Below are 19,256 nucleotides of genomic sequence, written 5' to 3'. Positions count from 1 at the left end.
TTTCCTCGGCTCGAAGTTGCGTCCCCTTTTCTGTGGTTTCCCGAGACCCGCAGGAGCTGACCCAGCACTGCCAGGAAGACAGCTGCGCTTAGATCTCCTGGATCAATATTATTTGCATTGTGAATGAGGAAAGAGGGTTGGGCGGAAGAGGCCGGGGATGCTTGCGTCTGGAGGAGAAGGGAATCAATAAGGTTGTCTTTGTGAATCAGAAAAGAGGGTGGATGACGGAAAGGCTGGCTGTTTGCAGCAGCCTGCAAAATGGTTCTGGACTGAGGGTTTGGTTTTGCGTTGCACGGTCTCTTTCTGAGCAGCTCCCAGCCTTCCTGGTGTATTCTTATCCTAAGGACATCTGGGGTCTGTTTCTCTCTGTGTGCTTCCATAACGCATGAGAAAGGTGGGGTGCACCGATCCCCTGTGGAGAGGTGGTGCTCCGTACCTTCATGGGGGAAATATAATCCCCCTTCCGAAAGAAGTCTCATCTTTCTGCCCATCCCCACAGTACCCTGCCCATGCTTTGTACAAGACTTGGAGGTGACTCACGCTTCCCCTTTCATCCTCTCCATAGCTAGGGTGGCCATATGGAAAGGAGGACCAGGCTCCTGTATCTTTCACAGTTGCATAGAAAAGGGAACCTTTTCAACCTCTCCCTTTAGGAAAGAGGTGTGCATTGCAAAGGATTCTGGGAGAACATTCCAGTTCACATGGCACCCCATCTTCCCTCATTTACCAGGGCCGGCCTATATAGAGTGACCATATGGAAAGGAGGACCGGGCTCCTGTATCTTTCACAGTTGCATAGAAAAGGGAACCTTTTCAACCTCTCCCTTTAGGAAAGAGGTTGCGTTGCAAAGGATTCTGGGAGAACATTCCAGTTCACATGGCACCCCATCTTCCCGCATTTACCAGGGCCGGCCTATATAGAGTGACCATATGGAAAGGAGGACCGGGCTCCTGTATCTTTCACAGTTGCATAGAAAAGGGAATTTCTGCAGGTGTCCTTTGTATATATGGAGAACCTGATGAAATTCCCTCTTCGTCACCACAGTTAAAGCTGCAGGAGCTATACTAGAGTGACCAGATTTAAAAGAGGGCAGGGCTCCTGCAGCTTTAACTGTTGTGATGAAGAGGGAATTTCACCAGGTTCTCCATATATATGAATAACACCTGCTGAAATTCCCTTTTCAACACAACTGTTAAAGATACAGGAGCCTGTCCTCCATTTTATATGGTCACCCTATATTATCATGTTGTGTGGGGTGTCCTCCCTAGATAAATGACTGTCGAGTTGGTTATTACCCCACCGTTGACTGTGTTGTTGTCTGAATGTATCTGTGTGTTTAGGGGAAGGACCAAGGAGCACATTAGGGTGACCACATGAAAAGGAGGACCGGGCTCCTGTATCTTTAACAGTTGAATAAAACAGGGAATTTCAGCAGGTGTCATTTTATTTGTATATATGGAGAACCTTATGAAATTCCCTCTTCAGCACAACAGTTAAAGCTGCAGGAGCTATACTAGAGTGACCAGATTTAAAAGAGGGCAGCTTTAACTGTTGTGATGAAGAAGGAATTTCACCAGGTTCTCCATAGATACAAATGACACCTGCTGAAATTTCCTTTTCAATACAACTGTTAACGATACAGGAGCCCTGTCCTCCTTTTCATAGGGTCACCCTACCATAGCATGCACAAAGCAGAGCTTGCTTACAGCAAGGTTTGCGTCAGGATTCAAAGGCAAACCTGGACTTGCAGGAAGGGGGGGTGCTTGGAGGACCTAGCAGACTCCCACCCAGTGACCCTAACTCAAGATCCAGAGAGCCACTGGATCTGACATGCTGGAAAGCTCTCGCCCATCACCCCCACGACTGCAGGAACAGAAGAGACAGCATGCCCTGCAGGAAGTTCCACAGGAGCGTGCCGGTGGAGGAAGCTCAGTGCACACCATTGCCTGGATGGAGACCTGGCTGAGAACCAGGAAGTGGTGAAGCCTCCAACTCCCATATAAGCCCACAGTCGGAGCAACAGAATTACTGAAGCAACAGAGAACTAGAGGTATCTGTTGCTGGGAATTCTGGTTCTTTTGGGGCTCGACGGAATTCCACGGTGCATACAATTCGCTTTGCGTCTGCAAGCCAAGCTGCCGGCTGTTCCCCGAACTTGGAGAACCTTTGGGGGGCATTGGTTTTGGACTTTATTTATTTATTTATTTTGCGCACGATTCTGAGCGATCTGTGCAGATCAGAACCCAACGGGCACGCGTTGCAGCTGGATTTGTGCCCGTTATGCAAATACAGCTGTGATTTGTGCAAATTATTCCGAAATTTGCAGCAATTGCAGAACCTTTGCACACACACACACACACACCCCGAACCCCCGGCCCCAAAGTGGAAAACCCCTGGAAAATCCGCAAAGTTGCCCGACTTGCTGCAGAACACGTCTCTGCAAAGCTGAACTGGAAGAAAGTAAAAGGAGACGGGAGAGGAGGGGTGTCTTATATCATCCACCGGCCATTGGCAGGCAATTTGGAAATGTCTGGATTGTATAAATAGTATAAACTAAATAGATGCACACAGGCTGGCCTTCCATTCTTGCCTGGTCAACAGATCAGTGGACCTCAGTGACTCTTGGGACCCAAGGCTGGAGAATGCATTCTAACGTACGAAGAGCCAAGCTGAATAAGACTGCATCTTAAATTTGTACAGAAGCCTATTAATATGCACGCCTCAGCTTATGTGTAGCGTCCAGAGTACCCAACCAGATGCTTCTGAGAAACCTACAACATTCTTTTACTGCTTAACCCGCCACTGTATGGTACTCAGTACCAAACTCTCCCTGAACCTAGAAGTTCCATAGTCATACTATGTTCCATAGTCACTCTGGGAGGATCGAGAAGAGATCCTGGCCCTCCTCTGTGTGACAACCTTGTCCCACAGAGGAGGGCCAGGATCTCTTCTCGATCCTCCCAGAGTGCAGGACATGGAATAACGGGCTCAAGTTAAAGGAAGCCAGATTCCGGCTGGACATCAGGAAAAACTTCCTGACTGTTAGAGCAGTGCGACGGTGGAATCAGTTACCTAGGGAGGTTGTGGGCTCTCCCACACTAGAGGTCTTCAAGAGGCAGCTGGACAACCATCTGTCGGGGATGCTTTAGGGTGGATTCCTGCATTGAGCAGGGGGTTAGACTCGATGGCTTTGTAGGCCCCTTCCAACTCTACTATTCTATGATTCTATGATTCTATGCCCCGTCCGTCCGTCCCCCAGGATAGCCGCTATTGATAGAGTTTCCCTTTCATAGATTTATGTGGTCATCTAAGCAAGCCACCAACAATCCATGGCCTGAAGAGCAACGCCCCTCCAGGTCTGGATTTGCTTATAGCTAGAGATGGGCAAACCAGAACTTCTCTGGTCCATGTCAGTTTTTCAGGTGTTGACCCAGCCAGAGCTCCGTTCGGTCCCTTTTAATTCAAGGAGAAAAAAATGTCACAAAGATGAACATGGATTCATTTCTGGATGCATTTTCTCCCCAAATCGGTCTGCTTAATCATCAGTTGATAGGTTTCCAGGTGAGAAATCCATTGCAACATTTGAAAAATGTGGAAGCTGGTGAGTAACCAAGTTCTAGTCCACATGTTAGTCTGGGAGGTGCGGTTCAGGTCAGTTCAACTGTGTATTGGAATTTCCAAAGTCCAAATTTGTCTAGCACCTCTGCTACAGATGGTCTGCCCCCATACATGGACCCTGTCTCTACTACATGGTAACATGTGTGGTGTAGTGGCTAAAGTGTTGGACTGGGAGTTGGGAGATCTGAGTTCTAGTCCCCACTCGGCCATGGAAACCCACTGGGTGACTTTGGGCAAGTCACAGACTCTCAGCCCAACCTACCTCACAGGGTTGTCGTCGTGAGGATAAAATGGAGAGAAGGAGGATTATGTACCTTGAGTTCCTTGGAGGAAAAAAGGTGGGATATGAATGATGAATGCAATAATGATTAATTAATAATAATAATAATTATAATAAAAATAATTTTCAGCAGTCAATGACACTGTTGGATTTATTTATTTATTTATTTATTTTATTATATTTACATCCCGCCTTTCTTCCTCCAAGGAACCCAAGGCGGTGTACATAATCTACCTCCTCCTTTCCATTTTATCCTCACAACAACCACCCTGCGAGGTAGGTTGGGCTCAGAGTCTGTGACTGGCCCAAAGTCACCCAGTGGGCCTCCATGGCAGAGTGGGGACTAGAACCCGGATCTCCCGACTCCCAGTCCAACACCTTAGCCTCTACACCATACTGGCTCATTTGCCTCCATCCTGACACATAGTTTATTGGGTGCTGTCTTGATAGAATAATCAGCCCTCAGTCAAGGTCTGTACTAACATAGGAAATGGTTTTCCAAATAGGGCAAGGGTAAGGATTTCGTTTGGTTCATTTTTTGGATATGAACTTATCAAAACTTGCCGATTTTGTGATAAACGGGATGGAAGGGACTGAAGTTTTTTTTAAAAAAAAAAAAATCAAATGCGAGAGAAAGCAAAATTGACAGAGTCACCCATCTCTAATTTCGGATGACAGATTGTGTAGCTATTTTGGCCGAAGTCTGCGGAGATTTGAAAAAAGATGGACTTTGGCATGCATCTGGGAAGTCAATGATTCTTCGAGTCCAAGAATAGAAGCTGAACACTAGGCACTGCTGTTTCCTGGAGAATTTGACATGAACTTAATGTAATGGTGTTCTTTAGAATTGCAAGGGCCTTTTGTTGGCCAATTCTTATTTTATTTTTAAACGGAGAAGTTAAACTGTTTTCTTGTAAGATGTGCAATTTCACCTTCATGTGGCCAAGAAAATCCTTCGGGTCTCAGTCGTCCAAATATTTTGTTCCTTCCCCCAACCAACCACTCCTGCCCCCTGCTCAATTTGGGATTCTTGGATGCAAACCAAGGTTATTAGCATGGATGTATACGCTTTCAAGCTCAAAATAAAATAAAATAAAATAAAATAGCCAAAACTCTGGACAGGGGTGTTCCTTCCAGTAAACTCACTGGCTGGAATATTTGGAGAAGGTGAATGTGAGGGAGAGCTGGGGAGATGTCTAGCAAGCTGTTCGTGTCGTTTTTCCAAATGAGCACACCCAAAAGCATAACCTCCAAGAATACGCAGCGAAAAATAACGACATGTTTGTTGCAATACCTGTAATCTCACATTAAGGATAACTGCTTGAGCCTACTACACTATTATACATTGCTGAAGGCTCTGCGTGATCTGCTATAAGATGCATTCATTGAGTCTGTCCTTTGTAGTTTAACAGCCAAGTCGGTGTTTGAATCATAGAATCATAGAATCATAGAATAGCAGAGTTGGAAAGGGCCTACAAGGCCATCGAGTCCAATCCCCTGCTCAATGCAGGAATCCTCCCTAAAGCATCCCTGACAGATGCTTGTCCAGCTGCCTCTTGAAGGCCTCTAGTGTGGGAGAGCCCACAACCTCCCTAGGTAACTGATTCCATTGTCGTACTGCTCTAACAGTCAGGACGTTTTTCCTGATGTCCAGCCGGAATCTGGCTTCCTGTCACTTGAGCCCGTTATTCCGTGTCCTGCACTCTGGGAGGATCGAGAAGAGATCCTGGCCCTCCTCTGTGTGACAACCTTTTAAGTATTTGAAGAGTGCTATCATGTCTCCCTTCAATCTTCTCTTCTCCAGGCTAAACATGCCCAGTTCTTTCAGTCTCTCTTCCTAGGGTTTTGTTTCCAGACCCCTGATCATCCTCGTTGCCCTCCTCTGAACACGCTCCAGCTTGTCTGCTTCCTTCTTGAAGTGTGGTGCCCAGAACTGGACACAATACTCCAGATGAGGCCTAACCAGTTCTTGTGTGCACGCTGGGGGAGGCTCTCGAAATCAGGATATCGTGAGAGCCTCCCCCTCCCTCCCAGAACACCGGGAGGTGCAGAAAGAGCCAAAACTCTATGTACCCCAAGGGAAGGCAAAAGAAGAGATGCCCAGGTCAGGGAGCTGTGGCCATCAGCTCCTGAAGAAACCTTCAGCCAGTTTGAGTGAACTATATTCTAGTGTTCATTGGGTGTGTTGGGGTGGGTGGGTGACATTTGTTTGTTTCCATGTATATATTTTTTTTAAAAAATGGTAAAACACGACGTTACCATTTAGGAACGGTAAAAGACCAGGTTGCATAAAAATGTATCAAATAATTAAATAATAATTAATGAATATATTTTGCAAATTGATGCAGAAATGGAATGGAATGGAATCCATGCAAAAGTGACACAGACTACCAATAGACGGGTTTTGTCCAGCTCATCTGGGCAGTCAACGTTAAGAGAACGTTCATAAGGGCGTTCTCCAAAATAAGGGGATTTACCAGGGGCCAGGAAACAGGGGCGGCCTGCGTGGAATAGGGATTGGTGGTACGAACATTATTCTGGCATTTGTGTTTAGTTGGCTTTTGGGGAGGGTGGGATTGCTAGGGAGAGATGCAGCAGTCTGATTTAGAATCAACGTCAGTTTCACATGTATTCACTCATAAAACTCTGCTGTCCAATCTCTGCATTATTTTGCAAATTTTACTGTGGAAAAAAATGTGTTTGTTTTCATCTGCAACTTTCCCTAGCACAGGCATTTCCCCCAAGCACACACATTTCTGTGCTCACCTTTCCCTTTCATTCTCATTTCTGCTTAGAACTTTCCCTTTCACTCTCATTTCTGCATGCAGCTTTCTCTTCCGCGCTCATTTCTGCATAGCACTTTCCCTTTCACGGTCATTCCTGTGCGCAACTATCCCTTTCACGCTCATTTCTGTGCTCACCTTTCCCTTTCACGCTCATTCCCGTGTGCAACTTTCCCTTTCACACTCATTTCTGCATAGCACTTTCCTTTTCACGCTCATTCCCGTGTGCAACTTTCCCGTTCACGCTCATTTCTGCATAGCACTTTCCTTTTCACGCTCATTCCCGTGTGCAACTTTCTCATTCACGCTCATTTCTGCATAGCACTTTCCTTTTCACGCTCATTCCTGTGTGCAACTTTCCCTTTCCCGCTCATTTCTGCACAGCACTTTCCCTTTCACACTCATTTCTGTGCTCACCCTTCCCTTCCACGCTTGTTACTGCATAGCACTTTCCCTTCCACGCTCATTTCTGTGTGCAACTTTCCCTTTCCCGCTCATTTCTGCATAGCACTTTCCCTTTCACGCTCATTCCCGTGTGCAACTTTCCCGTTCACGCTCATTTCTGCATAGCACTTTCCTTTTCACGCTCATTCCCGTGTGCAACTTTCCCTTTCCCGCTCATTTTTGCGGGCAGCGTTGCCTTTCGCGCTCATTTCTGTAGGCAACTTTTGAGCCGGGAACTGCATCGCATCGTTCGATGAAGTGTGCAAGTGGAGGGATGGCAAGCGTTCCAAACTGCAGTTTAGTTCAGGAAGTGCAAATTAGGTTCATTTCCCTTCAAAAGACAGACCAGACTAAATTCTCCTCAACGCCTACCTATCGGTCATTTCAGTTTCCACCCCCTGCTTCAAAACTCATTTAACTAACTTTTTGTTTTCAGAAGCCCTGTAAGCAGGAAAGCCAGCTTCTCCCCTTTTTTAACCGAACAAAATTGAGGCCCCCACAGTCTAAGCAGCTGTGACTTGAGCAAAGGAGCAAAGCCAGAGTTTACAGGACTCAAAGCAAACCATTGAAAGCCGCAAGAGCCACATAATGCACACGCACACGCGCACGCAAGCAACTCGCCCTCTGGCACCGTTGTCGAATTTGCTCTCCCCCATTTCCACCCAAGGAACTGGTTTGATTCTGTCGTCCCGGCTTCCTGACCTGGTATACTTTTGTGAACCAAGAGAATAGCGACTTCTTTAGCTGGCAGGCCTCAACCCCGTGTGGACAAAGCCTACATGGCGCATTCCAAGATAAAGAGAGCCCATGTCGTGCAATTGCTACTCACACTGATTAAACTTTGGCGAGAATGAGATTAGGGAGTGTGGAGGAGAACGAGCCAGCTGTCTGCTAGGTCAGAACCATAAGAAGAAGCAGAAAAGAGGAGGAAGAGGAAGGAAAAAGAAAGACAGAAAGAGAGGAGGAGGAGGAGGGGGGGAAGGAGACTTCCCCAAGATGGGTTACACTGAGGTGAAAGCAAGATGCCCCCCTCCCACCAACCAGGCTGGCAGTAGGGATTGGGATGGCTGAGAACTTTGCTCCATCAAAGCTCTGTGGTTTTTAATTTGATTTATCTAATTCATACCTCCTGGAACCGAATGCAGACACGAACCCAATTTGCGTTCAGAAACATGTACGTTGCAATGCGTTCTGTGAAACAAACAAAAAGGCATCAGTAAACCAGGCCACATCTGAGAACTGCATCCATTTCTAAAATGCACGCAAACCAGCTTTCATTTACGGACGCACGTACACAAAAATGCTGACATTGGAAAAATGCATATGGCTTTCTTGCGGGGGGGGGGGGAGGGGGAGGAATACCCATACAGAACTGGGACTGAATGAGCTTGGTAGTGGAAAAACAAGAACGTCAGTAGGATCAAATCCCTACAGGTACCTAGGGATGTCCCATCACTAGGACATCTGGTTCTTTTCTCTTTTTTTGTTCAACACAGTTCCAACATACACATTCATTTCGCTTCTGCAAGCTGAGCTGTGGGCCGTTCCTCAAACTCTGGCGATGGTTTTGCCCATTTATTTGGGCCGTTTCTGCAATGTGTGCATCTTTTTTCTTTTCTTTTTTCTTTTCCAATGTGTGCAAATTACGGCCAGATTTGCACAGACGACGCAAATTCAGCCGTTCGTTGCGCAATTCGCATCAATTGGGCTGCAATGTGTGCAAATTGCTCGGAAATTTGTGCAAATTTCGGCATCCTCCAAACATGCGCAAAACTCACCCCAAATCCACGAACTCACCCAAACTTGCTGCAGCAGAAACCAAAATGACTTCTTCTTCTTCTTCTTCTTCTTCTTCTTCTTCTTCTTCTTCTTCTTTTAAACTTTTAAAAGTTTAAAGCTTTTAAAACTTGATTTTGCTCTGACTTTTATACTGCCTGTTTGGTGCATTCTCTTCCCCTCCTTATTGTTTTATTATGATTTTATTAGAATGTAAGCCTATGCGGCAGGGTCTTGCTATTTATTGTTTTACTCTGTACAGCACCATGTACATTGATGGTGCTATATAAATAAAATAATAATAATAATAATAATAATAATAATAATAATAATAATAATAATAAAATTAAGTCTGCAGGGTGGGAGTGGGGAGCTTGAGAAAACCTGTTGAGCTCTACCTCTCAAACTGATTCTCCAACATCCGTAATGGCAACAGGATAGCCTCTTCCACCATACCCCAGGGCAGTGGGGCAGTGTTGTGGGTGCCAGGCAAGCTGTGAGATATGCACAGCTCCATCCTCAGACCCCTCAACTTTGCTCCCACCCCAGCATCTGCCATCTAATTGGATCCCCCTCCCCTTCTGCCTTGTGATTGTTTAAAAGTTGCTGGGGAACATGGGTGGGAGGGTGCTGTTGCACCATGTCCTGCTTGTTCATCCCTGGCCGATGGCTGGTGGGCCACTGTGTGAACAGAGTACTGAACTAGATGGACCCTTGGTCTCTTCTCGATCCTCCCAGAGTGCAGGACATGGAATAACGGGCTCAAGTTAAAGGAAGCCAGATTCCAGCTGGACATCAGGAAAAACTTCCTGACTGTTAGAGCAGTACGACAATGGAATCTAGGGAGGTTGTGGGCTCTCCCACACTAGAGGCCTTCAAGAGGCAGCTGGATAACCATCTGTCAGGGATGCTTTAGGGTGGATTCCCGCACTGAGCAGAGGGTTGGACTCGATGGCCTTATAGGCCCCTTCCAACTCTGCTATTCTAGGATTCTATAATTCTATGATCTAGCATGACACTTCTTATGTTCTGAAGAAGAAGAAGAAGAAGAAGAAGAAGAAGAAGAAGAAGAAGAAGTCCTGCTTGTTCATCCCTGGCCAATGGCTGGTGGGCCACTGTGTGAACAGAGTGCTGGACTAGATGGACCCTTGGTCTGATGCAGCAGGGCACTTCTGATGTTCTTATGCTATGTTCTTAAAATGTCTATCCAGGAACCTTGCTTAAGAGCCCCTTCTTTAAGTAAACTGCATCCAATCCTGACGCGCTTAGGAGTGTTCCTGTATGATACACATTTTCACTTGTTCACTGCTTACAATTTTAGGTGTATCAACTTAAGGCAGCGAAATCATGTATGAAAAAGAGGCCTTTCAATGAAATGACTGGGAAATGACGTCTTTGTCTACCACATCCAAAGAACCGCATGCCGTTTAAAAAGACTCACTGTTGCACTCTATCCCTTTCTGACCCATTCTGCCCTACCTTACTCGTGTTTTGCAAGGAGAAAAAGATTGAGGGGGAGAATGCTTTCTTTACCTTGTTCCCTTCCTCCGTTACATTTGGCTGCATTATCATTTTGTTTCATTTTTATGTTGCCTTTATCAGCTTGTTGCTATCCTGTTCTATCTTCTGTTGCAGTTTCTCCCTGGACTTCTTTCTTCTGGCATTTTAGCTTCGGGCAACCTCCCCCCATACTACCCAACCTGGTGCCTTTCAGATGTGTTAGACTACCAGTCCTTCCATCTCCAGATGGGTTGGATTATAGCTCCCATCTTCCCCAATCAACCTGGCCCCGCTGGTTGGGGGATGAAGGATCATTTAACACAAAACCCTACAGGGTTTGGGTCCAGGCTACCTGCGGGATCGCCTTCTCCCGTATAATCCGCCCCGCACACTCAGGTCCTCTAGGAAAAATCTACTTCAGCTAGCAAAAACTAGATTAACAACTGTTACCCAGAGGACCTCCTCTTCTGCTGCTCCCAGACTGGGGAACGGCCTGCCAGAGGAGACTCGTCAACTTCAACTAGTTCAAAATATGGCAGCCAGGTTGGTCACCAGTACATCTAGGGGTGAGCATATTACCCCAACATTAAAATCACTCCACTGGCTGCCAATTAGTTTCCGGGCAAAGTACAAAATGTTAGTCATTACCTTTAAAGCCCTACATGGTTTGGGTCCAGGTTACCTGCGGGATCGCCTTCTCCCATGCAGTCCGCCCCGCACACTCAGGTCCTCTGGGGAGAACTTACTTCAGTCAGCTAAAACTAGGCTGACATCAGTTTCCCAGAGGACCTTTTCTTCTGTCGCCCCCAGATTGTGGAACGGCCTGCCGGAGGAGATTCATAAAATTAACTCTCTGTGTGATTTTAAGGCAGCTTTAAAGACTAGCCTTTTCCGGCAGGCTTATCCAGATCAATGTAAAACCAAGATTTTTTAAGATGTATTGATTCCTGTTCTAATGTTGTTCCCCGCCTCGATCCAAAGGGAGAGGCGGGTAAGAAATAAATAAATAAATAAATAAATAAACTTAACAGTCTACTAGCATTCAAGAAAGCTATAAAGACCAATCTCTTCCGGCAGGCCTATCCAGTGGAATTTTAGGATGCTTTTAGGGATGTTTTAACAGTGTATAGTATGTTTTTAATCAGTGTTTTAGGTATTTTATACTTATGGTTGTTCCCCGCCTCAATCCAAATGGAGAGGTGGGTAAGAAATAAAATTATTATTATTATTATTATTATTATTATTATTATCTGGTGAGTGCAAGGTTAGGAGGGAAGTGGAGCATCCTGATGCATTACGCATTACGATACATGATTGTGGTACATGTTTGTGATCAGAGTTTTTGTCCCCCTCCTGTAATACCAGAACTTGGGGGCATCCAATGAAATGGATGGGCCACAGATGGTAAAAAGGCAAGACATCATAGAGATGTGGAGAAGGTGGATAGGGAGACATTTTTCTCCCTCTCTCGTAGTGCTAGAATCTGAGGTCATCCCATGAAGATTGATTGATTGATTACATTTATATACGGCCCCATAGCCGGAGCTCTCTGGGCGGTTTCCAAAAGTTAAAAACAGTGAACATTAAAAAAGTATACAAAATTTAAAACCATCGAAAACATAAACAGTATAAAAACAACAGTATCCATTTAAAAACGACAGTTCTGGGGTCCGTTAAAAAGCAAAAACAAACTTAGCGTTGTTAAACACTGTTAAATGCCTGGGAGAAGAGAAAAGTCTTGACCTGGCGCCGAAAAGATAACAATGTTGGTGCCAGGCGAGCCTCATCAGAGAGATCATTCCATTATTGGGGGGCCACCACTGAAAAGGCCCTCTCCCTTGTTGCCATCCTCCGAGCTTCCCTCGGAGTAGGCACTCGGAGGAGGACCTTAGATGTTGAGCGTAGTGAGCGGGTAGGTTCATGAAGCTGATTGATGGCAGATTTGGGACAGATAAAAAGAAGTACTTCACACAGCGCAGAGTTAAACTGGAATTCGCTTCCACAAGATGTATTGATGGCCACCAATTTGGATGGCTTTATAGGGGGATCAGACAAATTCATGGAGGAGAAGGCCATCAATGGCTACTTGCCCTAATGTCTGTATGCTACTTCCAGTATCAGAGGCAGTATGCCTGTGTGCACCAGTTGCTGGGGGATATGGGTGGGAGGGTGCTTTTGCACTCATATCCTGTTGGGACTTTCCTGTGGGCAGCTGTTTGGCCCCAGTGTGAACAGAGACCTTGGCCTGATCCAGCAGGGCTCCTCTTACGTTCTAAAAGAAGCACACTGCCATGAATAACTCATGGAATTTACAAAACACAATGCGGCAATGGTGAACAGAGGTGATTTGTAGATAAATGCCTGCTAATGGAATTGTTTTTAAAATAATCCTTCTGAGGCACTCTCACCACAAAGTCTTGCAGAAACCCTGGGGGGTTCCAGTTTTGCAAATCTATGACGTGGTCTTTTCATTCTGCCTTATTTTCAAGGTCACCCCGATGTGGAACAGCCATGTAAACCTGATGTCAGAACTTGGAGCCCCAATTCGGTCGTCATCAAGCAGACAGTCCCGCCGGCCTGCCCTGAACCCCAGGGCTGCTATCTGGAGCTAGAGTTTCAGTACCCTGTGATTCCAGAGTCTCTAACCATCTGGGTGACCTATGTATCCCCTGAATGGGATTCCAAGGAAGCAATAAACGACATCAAGCTCTTGATGGTCAATGGGCAAAACATCTCCCTTGGGCCTCAGAACTTCTTCTGTGACATCCCCATGACCATTAGGATGGACCCTAAAAAGGCGAACAAGGAAATCTACGGCCTCCAAATTTACACCTTGGACGAGTTCCTGGAGATCGATGCTGCCATGATAAGTTCGGTCCCAGAGAGCGGACAATGTGCCAACTGCCGTCCCATCCAGTACAAAGTAACCCGCGACCCTCCCTTTCAGAAGGGCTCTTCATTCACCATCTCGGACCTCAGCCGGAAATTCGTGGACACGTAAGTATCAGAAGCCCAAAGAACGGGCAAAATGCTTATTGATCGCTCTTGCTTGGAGCTTTGATCTGACAGCAACTGTCGTAATTGTTGTTACAATGACTGATGCTGCCTCTGTCTATTTTATTTATGGATTTGTAAATTTATGAGTCCGCACTGGCCCAAAGTTGGCCCCCGAGGTAGTTTACTGTTAAAACGATATCTTATGAGTATGCATACTTTCATGACAACAACTACTAGTAGTACTACAAGTGATACCTGCAACAAAATGAATTGCTCCTGTTCAGTGTTCCAGCCAGACATGTCCTTTATGCCTGTATTGGGATAGGGGGTAGGAGCATTAACTCTTTGCAGCATAGAATCCTAGAATAGCAGAGTTGGAAGGGGCCTACAAGGCCATCGAGTCCAACCCCTTGCTCAATGCAGGAATCCACCCTAAAGCATCCCTGACAGATGCTTGTCCAGCTGCCTCTTGAAGGCCTCTAGTGTGGGAGAGCCCACAACCTCACCAGGCAACTGATTCCATTGTTGTACTGCTCTAACAGTCAGGAAGTTTCTCCTGATGTCCAGCTGGAATCTGGCTTCCTTTAACTTGAGCCCGTTATTCCGTGTCCTGCACTCTGGGAGGATCGAGAAGAGATCCTGGCCCTCCTCTGTGTGACAACCTTTTAAGTATTTGAAGAGTGCTCTCATGTCTCCCATCAATCTTCTCTTCTCCAGGCCAACCTTGCCCCTCTCAAACTGCTATTTGTCCCTAAAGGTGCCTTTTTCTTTAAACCACTTCTGCGGGGAAAAGGACAGGGTTTTTTTTGGGGGGGGGGTTAACCAGGGAAACAGCAAGGTAGAAGAATTAATCCCCATTCACGTACTCTGTGGTCTCAGTCCAAAACTCTCCCTAGCCCAAGCTCCTAATTAAAACAAAAGAATACACACATGCACACACACACACACACACACACACACACACACACTTGAATGGGCAAAGGCAAAGCAAAAATCCCAAAAGAAAAATGCCAAAATCCATATTGGCATACCGCATTTTATCATATCTCAAAACCTTCCCCAAATCCTGTGTTCAGAACATCTTGTCTGATAAAGACTTCTGAAGAACTCGAAAGCTCGTACGGTGTCTTGTGACCTTTGAGATGGCCTCATAAAGATATTACACTAATATGGATTTGAGCATTCTTCTTTTGGAATGTGCAGAATGCGTCGAACGTCACCGCTGGTTTGTCTGTTAGCAATGGCTACAGCTACGGCCTGTTCCATAAGGTAATTCTGTACTGCAAGAAGGCTCTCTCTCTCTCTCTCTCTCTCTCTCTCTCTCTCTCTCTCTTCTGCCTGCCCCCAAATTAAGTGCCAAACGATTTCATTGTTCAACTTTGGTTTTTGGTGTTACGCCAGAGGGAGAAGAATTTGCCCATTTTGAACATGCTGAAAGTGGAGCCACAACACTGTGACTAAAACTGGCAGTCAGAGAGGGTTTTAGAAACTGCACACGTTTCCTTCTTAAGTGGAGAGAGATGTGAGTTTTAGAGGCGGGTCAATTAATACCCATTTGTCAGGGAGGAAAACATAAATACCTAAGAAGAGCCATGCTGGATCAGACCAAGGGTCCATCTATTCACAGAGTGGCCAACCAGCCGTTGTCCAGGGTCCCACAAGGAGGACACACGTGAAACGACACCCTTCCACCCATGTTCCCCAGAAACTGGTGTGTATAGGCTTAATGCCTCTGCTACTGGAGGTATCATAGAATCATAGAATAGCAGAGTTGGAAGGGGCCTACAAGGCCATCGAGTCCAACCCCCTGCTCAATGCAGGAATCCACCCTAAAGCATCCCTGACAGATGGCTGTCCAGCTGCCTCTTGAATGCCTCTAGTGTGGGAGAGCCCACGACCTCCCTAGGTAACTGGTTCCATTGTCGTACTGCTCTAACAGTCAGGAAGTTTTTCCTGATGTCCAGCTGGAATCTGGTTTCCTTTAACTTGAGCCCGTTATTCCGTGTCCTGCACTCTGGGAGGATCGAGAAGAGATCCTGGCCCTCCTCTGTGTGACAACCTTTCAAGTATTTGGAGAGTGCTATCATGTCTCCCCTCAATCTTCTCTTCTCCAAGCTAAACAGGCCCAGTTCTTTCAGTCTCTCTTCATAGGGCTTTGTTTCCAGACCCCTGATCATCCTGGTTGATCAACCCATCATCATCATCATCATCCAGGCCTCATCGACATAGCAATACCTAATGACAAAAGTGTTGTAGAAACCATCCCTGACAGACAGTTGTCCAGCTGCCTCTTGAATGACCCTAGTGTCATGTTTAAACATGACTCTAGTGTCATGTTTAATCCTACTGCCCCTGTTTTGGGAGAAGATGTTTCAGGTGATCAATCAGAACTAGGCGACGCAGCACCAGACACCAGCCAGCTTGTGTGCATTGGTGAGTAGTCATGTAGGCAGGCTCCCAGGACAGGGCCAGCCCAGCAGCATTCGGCAAGCAAACGATGCAGCCAAGTTGTAATGAATACTGTAATTGAATAGATATATTACCTCTTTAGCAGAGGGGTCAGCGTGTCCATCTTTGTGTGTGCGAGTCCCCCACCTACTGCGCTGAGCTAGCTGTCAGGTCGGACCCGTTTCGGTACGATTTCGGATCGCTGTGGCCTCTCTTGCTTTATTTCGCCTGCCTTGTTTGGACCCCTGGTATAAAACAAACCCTGCGAATCCTCGTCGCTTTCTAGAGCAGAGTGCAATAAACTGCCCCTCTGGTTTGCTGCAGCTTATTTAATGAGGCCAGTTGTAAATTTGATGGTAATGTAGGAAATTGGCTCACCATGGGTTTTTTTTCTTCTTCTTCTTTTTTAGTGGGGTGAAGAGGAAGCCAGGGGAAATAAGTTCCGTCTGGTTTTTAAAAACCCATTGCTGAGACACAAGTGACTGCCTTTTAGGCATACTCATGATCCAAAATGGATTAAATCAAGATATAGAGCCACTCTAAAGGGAAACGTGATAGAATCTGCCATTGGAAGATGAAAGTTATTTAACTTTCATTCTCTGGATATGTTCTCTGCCCTCGCTATTTATAGCAGACATCCCTTATTGTATGGATTCTCCTCTTGGTACATCAATGCCCCATTATTTATTTATTTATTTATTTTATTACATTTATATACCGCCCCCATAGCTAGAGCTCTCTGGGCGGTTTACAGAAATTCTAAAATGAAATAGAATCATAGAATAGCAGAGTTGGAAGGGGCCTATAAGGCCATCGAGTCCAACCCCTGCTCAATGCAGGAATCCACCCTAAAGCATCCCTGACAGAGGGTTGTCCAGCTGCCTCTTGAAGGCCTCTAGTGTGAGAGAGCCCACCACCTCCCTAGGTCACTGGTTCCATTGTCGTACTGCTCTAACAGTCATAGAATCATAGAATCATAGAATAGCAGAGTTGGAAGGGGCCTATAAGGCCATCGAGTCCAACCCCCTGCTCAATGCAGGAATCCACCCTAAAGCATCCCTGACAGAGGGTTGTCCAGCTGCCTCTTGAAGGCCTCTAGTGTGAGAGAGCCCACCACCTCCCTAGGTCACTGGTTCCATTGTCGTACTGCTCTAACAGTCATAGAATCATAGAATCATAGAATAGCAGAGTTGGAAGGGGCCTATAAGGCCATCGAGTCCAACCCCCTGCTCAATGCAGGAATCCACCCTAAAGCATCCCTGACAGATGGTTGCCCAGCTGCCTCTTGAAGGCCTCTACTGTGGGAGAGCCCACAACCTCCCTAGGTATACAAAATTTAAAATTCTAAAACACAGAACATACATACATGAAGCATTAAAAACCGTTAAAATAAACATGTGGGTGATTATTATTATTATTATTATTATTATTATTATTATTATTATTATTATATGTATATCCCGCCTTTTTTCCTCCAAGGAACCCAAGGCGGCATACATAAGCCTCCTCCTCCCCATTTTATCCTCACAACAACCCTGTGAGGTAGGCTGGGCTGAGAGTCCGTGCCTGGCGCAAAGTCACCCAGTGGGTTTCCATGGCCGAGTGGGGACTAGAACCCGGATCTCCTGACTCCCAGCCCATTATATTGAGCCTGATGGGTGCTTGGCCTTCCCACTGGGAAAAGAGTGAGGTGAGAAAGCGTAAAAAAACACCCTATATCCTTCTTGCCCCCAAGTTCTCAGAAAGACGTACCTCGCAAATGGTCGGTCATATTTCTAGAAATAAACATGAGCGCAAATATCAAAGCAATATGATATTCATTGGCCACACCCCAAGAAAACAATCATTTACAGCCATCAGCCGTGGTTGCTTCCTATCAACTCCTTTCCCTTTTATGTCTCGTGGTACCTCAAAATTCTCCTTTGCACCACCAGTCTGTCATTTGCTTGTCCCTCTTACGGTCTCCTTCCCATTGGAATTCCTGGCATAACTCCATCAATAGATTTCCATCATCGGATCATTCCACATGACCTAGCCCCCTTAACCTTTCCGGAACAATTAAAGGCCTTGTTTTCTTCAAGTTCGTCCACCATATATCCAGCCACACTGTGAACCCCAAAGATGAAGCTTTGTGTTAAGATATAGTCCGAGTTTCAATATATGTCTAATAGCCACACAGAATACCACCAGGTTTATAGATCGGCAGACATCAGGAAAAGCTTCCTGGCTGTTAGAGCAGTATGACAATGGAACCAATGACCTAGGGATGTAGTGGGCTCTCCCACACTAGAGGCCTTCAAGAGGCAGCTGGACAGCCATTGGTCAGGGATACGAGATGGATTCCTGCAATGAGCAGGGAGTTGGATTTGATGGCCTTATAGGCCCCTTCCAACTCTACTATTCCACGAATCTATGAATCTATGAATCTATAAGGTTGCTTGTAGCCAATCTTAGCTGAAAAATGAGACAATGATCCTATATAGAAGCCTCCCCGCAGCATGCCAGCCTGCAGATGTTTCGGAGTACAACTCCCCCAGCGTTCCTGATCATTGGCCATGCTGGCGGTGTCTGGAAGGAGTTGAGGTCCCAAACATCTGGTGGGCACCAGGTTGGGGAAAGCTGCTATATACTAATAGCAAACCCATTCCATGAATGTGGTTCCTTACTGAGCCAAAAGAGCAGAAGAGAGGTATGGAAAGAGGTATGGTGTCCCCCCCAAAAACCCACCCATCCTAAAGGGTGCTCTTCCACCAACAGTGAGGAGCATCCCGGAAGAAGGAAATGCTGGCTGGCTGGAACCCAAAACTAGAAGATTACACACTACAGCATTTCACTGTAGGTCCCACTTGTATTAGTGTCATGTCTAACCCTACTGCCCCTGTTTTGGGAGAAGATGTTTCAGGTAATCAATCAGAATCAGATTCAGAACTAGAAGACGCAGCGCCAGATACCAGCCAGCCTGTACCAGTGGGGGAGGAAGCTCTCACAGGTGATTCCCCAGCTGGGAGTCAGCCCTCTCCAGAGCTTATCTCCTCAAGGCCAAATCCTATACACTCAGTGGGAAGTGAGCTTTCTTCCGGAGGTGAGCTTCCCAACAAACTAGCTGATGCTAGGGTCCGCCGGAAGCTCAAACGCACAGCGTGGAAGGAAGGCGTGAGAAAGTCAGTTAGATTACGCCAGAACCTGCTTACACCCCAGGCGCTCTGAAGTTATGGGTGTTTGAGAAGTGGCTTCCTATTCTTCTTGAGCTCACAGTTGTCTTGCTTAGTTTGCATAGTTTTGCCTAGGGGGACGTTTCCAAGAGGTTAGACTCTCTTCAGGGAGAAGAAACATTTGTTGCTTAATAAAAACTTTATAGATTACTTTGCAAGCCTCGTCATTTGCCTCCCATCGAAAGCAGGAGTGTTCTG

The 19,256-nt window shown here is 46.2% G+C and overlaps 1 protein-coding gene across 1 annotated transcript in view; it reads left to right on the top strand.

Moving 5' to 3' along the window:
* The window catches only part of PAPPA (pappalysin 1), a 259,190-nt gene that overhangs the window by 81,373 nt on the left and 158,561 nt on the right, over window positions 1–19,256 (top strand). The window contains exon 7 of the mRNA XM_063144791.1: window positions 12,891–13,398. Coding sequence (XP_063000861.1) covers window positions 12,891–13,398 — 508 coding nt within the window. The remainder of the gene's footprint in view (window positions 1–12,890; window positions 13,399–19,256) is intronic.

Source organism: Elgaria multicarinata, chromosome 19 (assembly GCF_023053635.1).
Source record: "Elgaria multicarinata webbii isolate HBS135686 ecotype San Diego chromosome 19, rElgMul1.1.pri, whole genome shotgun sequence".
Classification (NCBI taxonomy): domain Eukaryota; kingdom Metazoa; phylum Chordata; class Lepidosauria; order Squamata; family Anguidae; genus Elgaria; species Elgaria multicarinata.
This window is presented reverse-complemented; position numbering and strand designations above follow the sequence as displayed.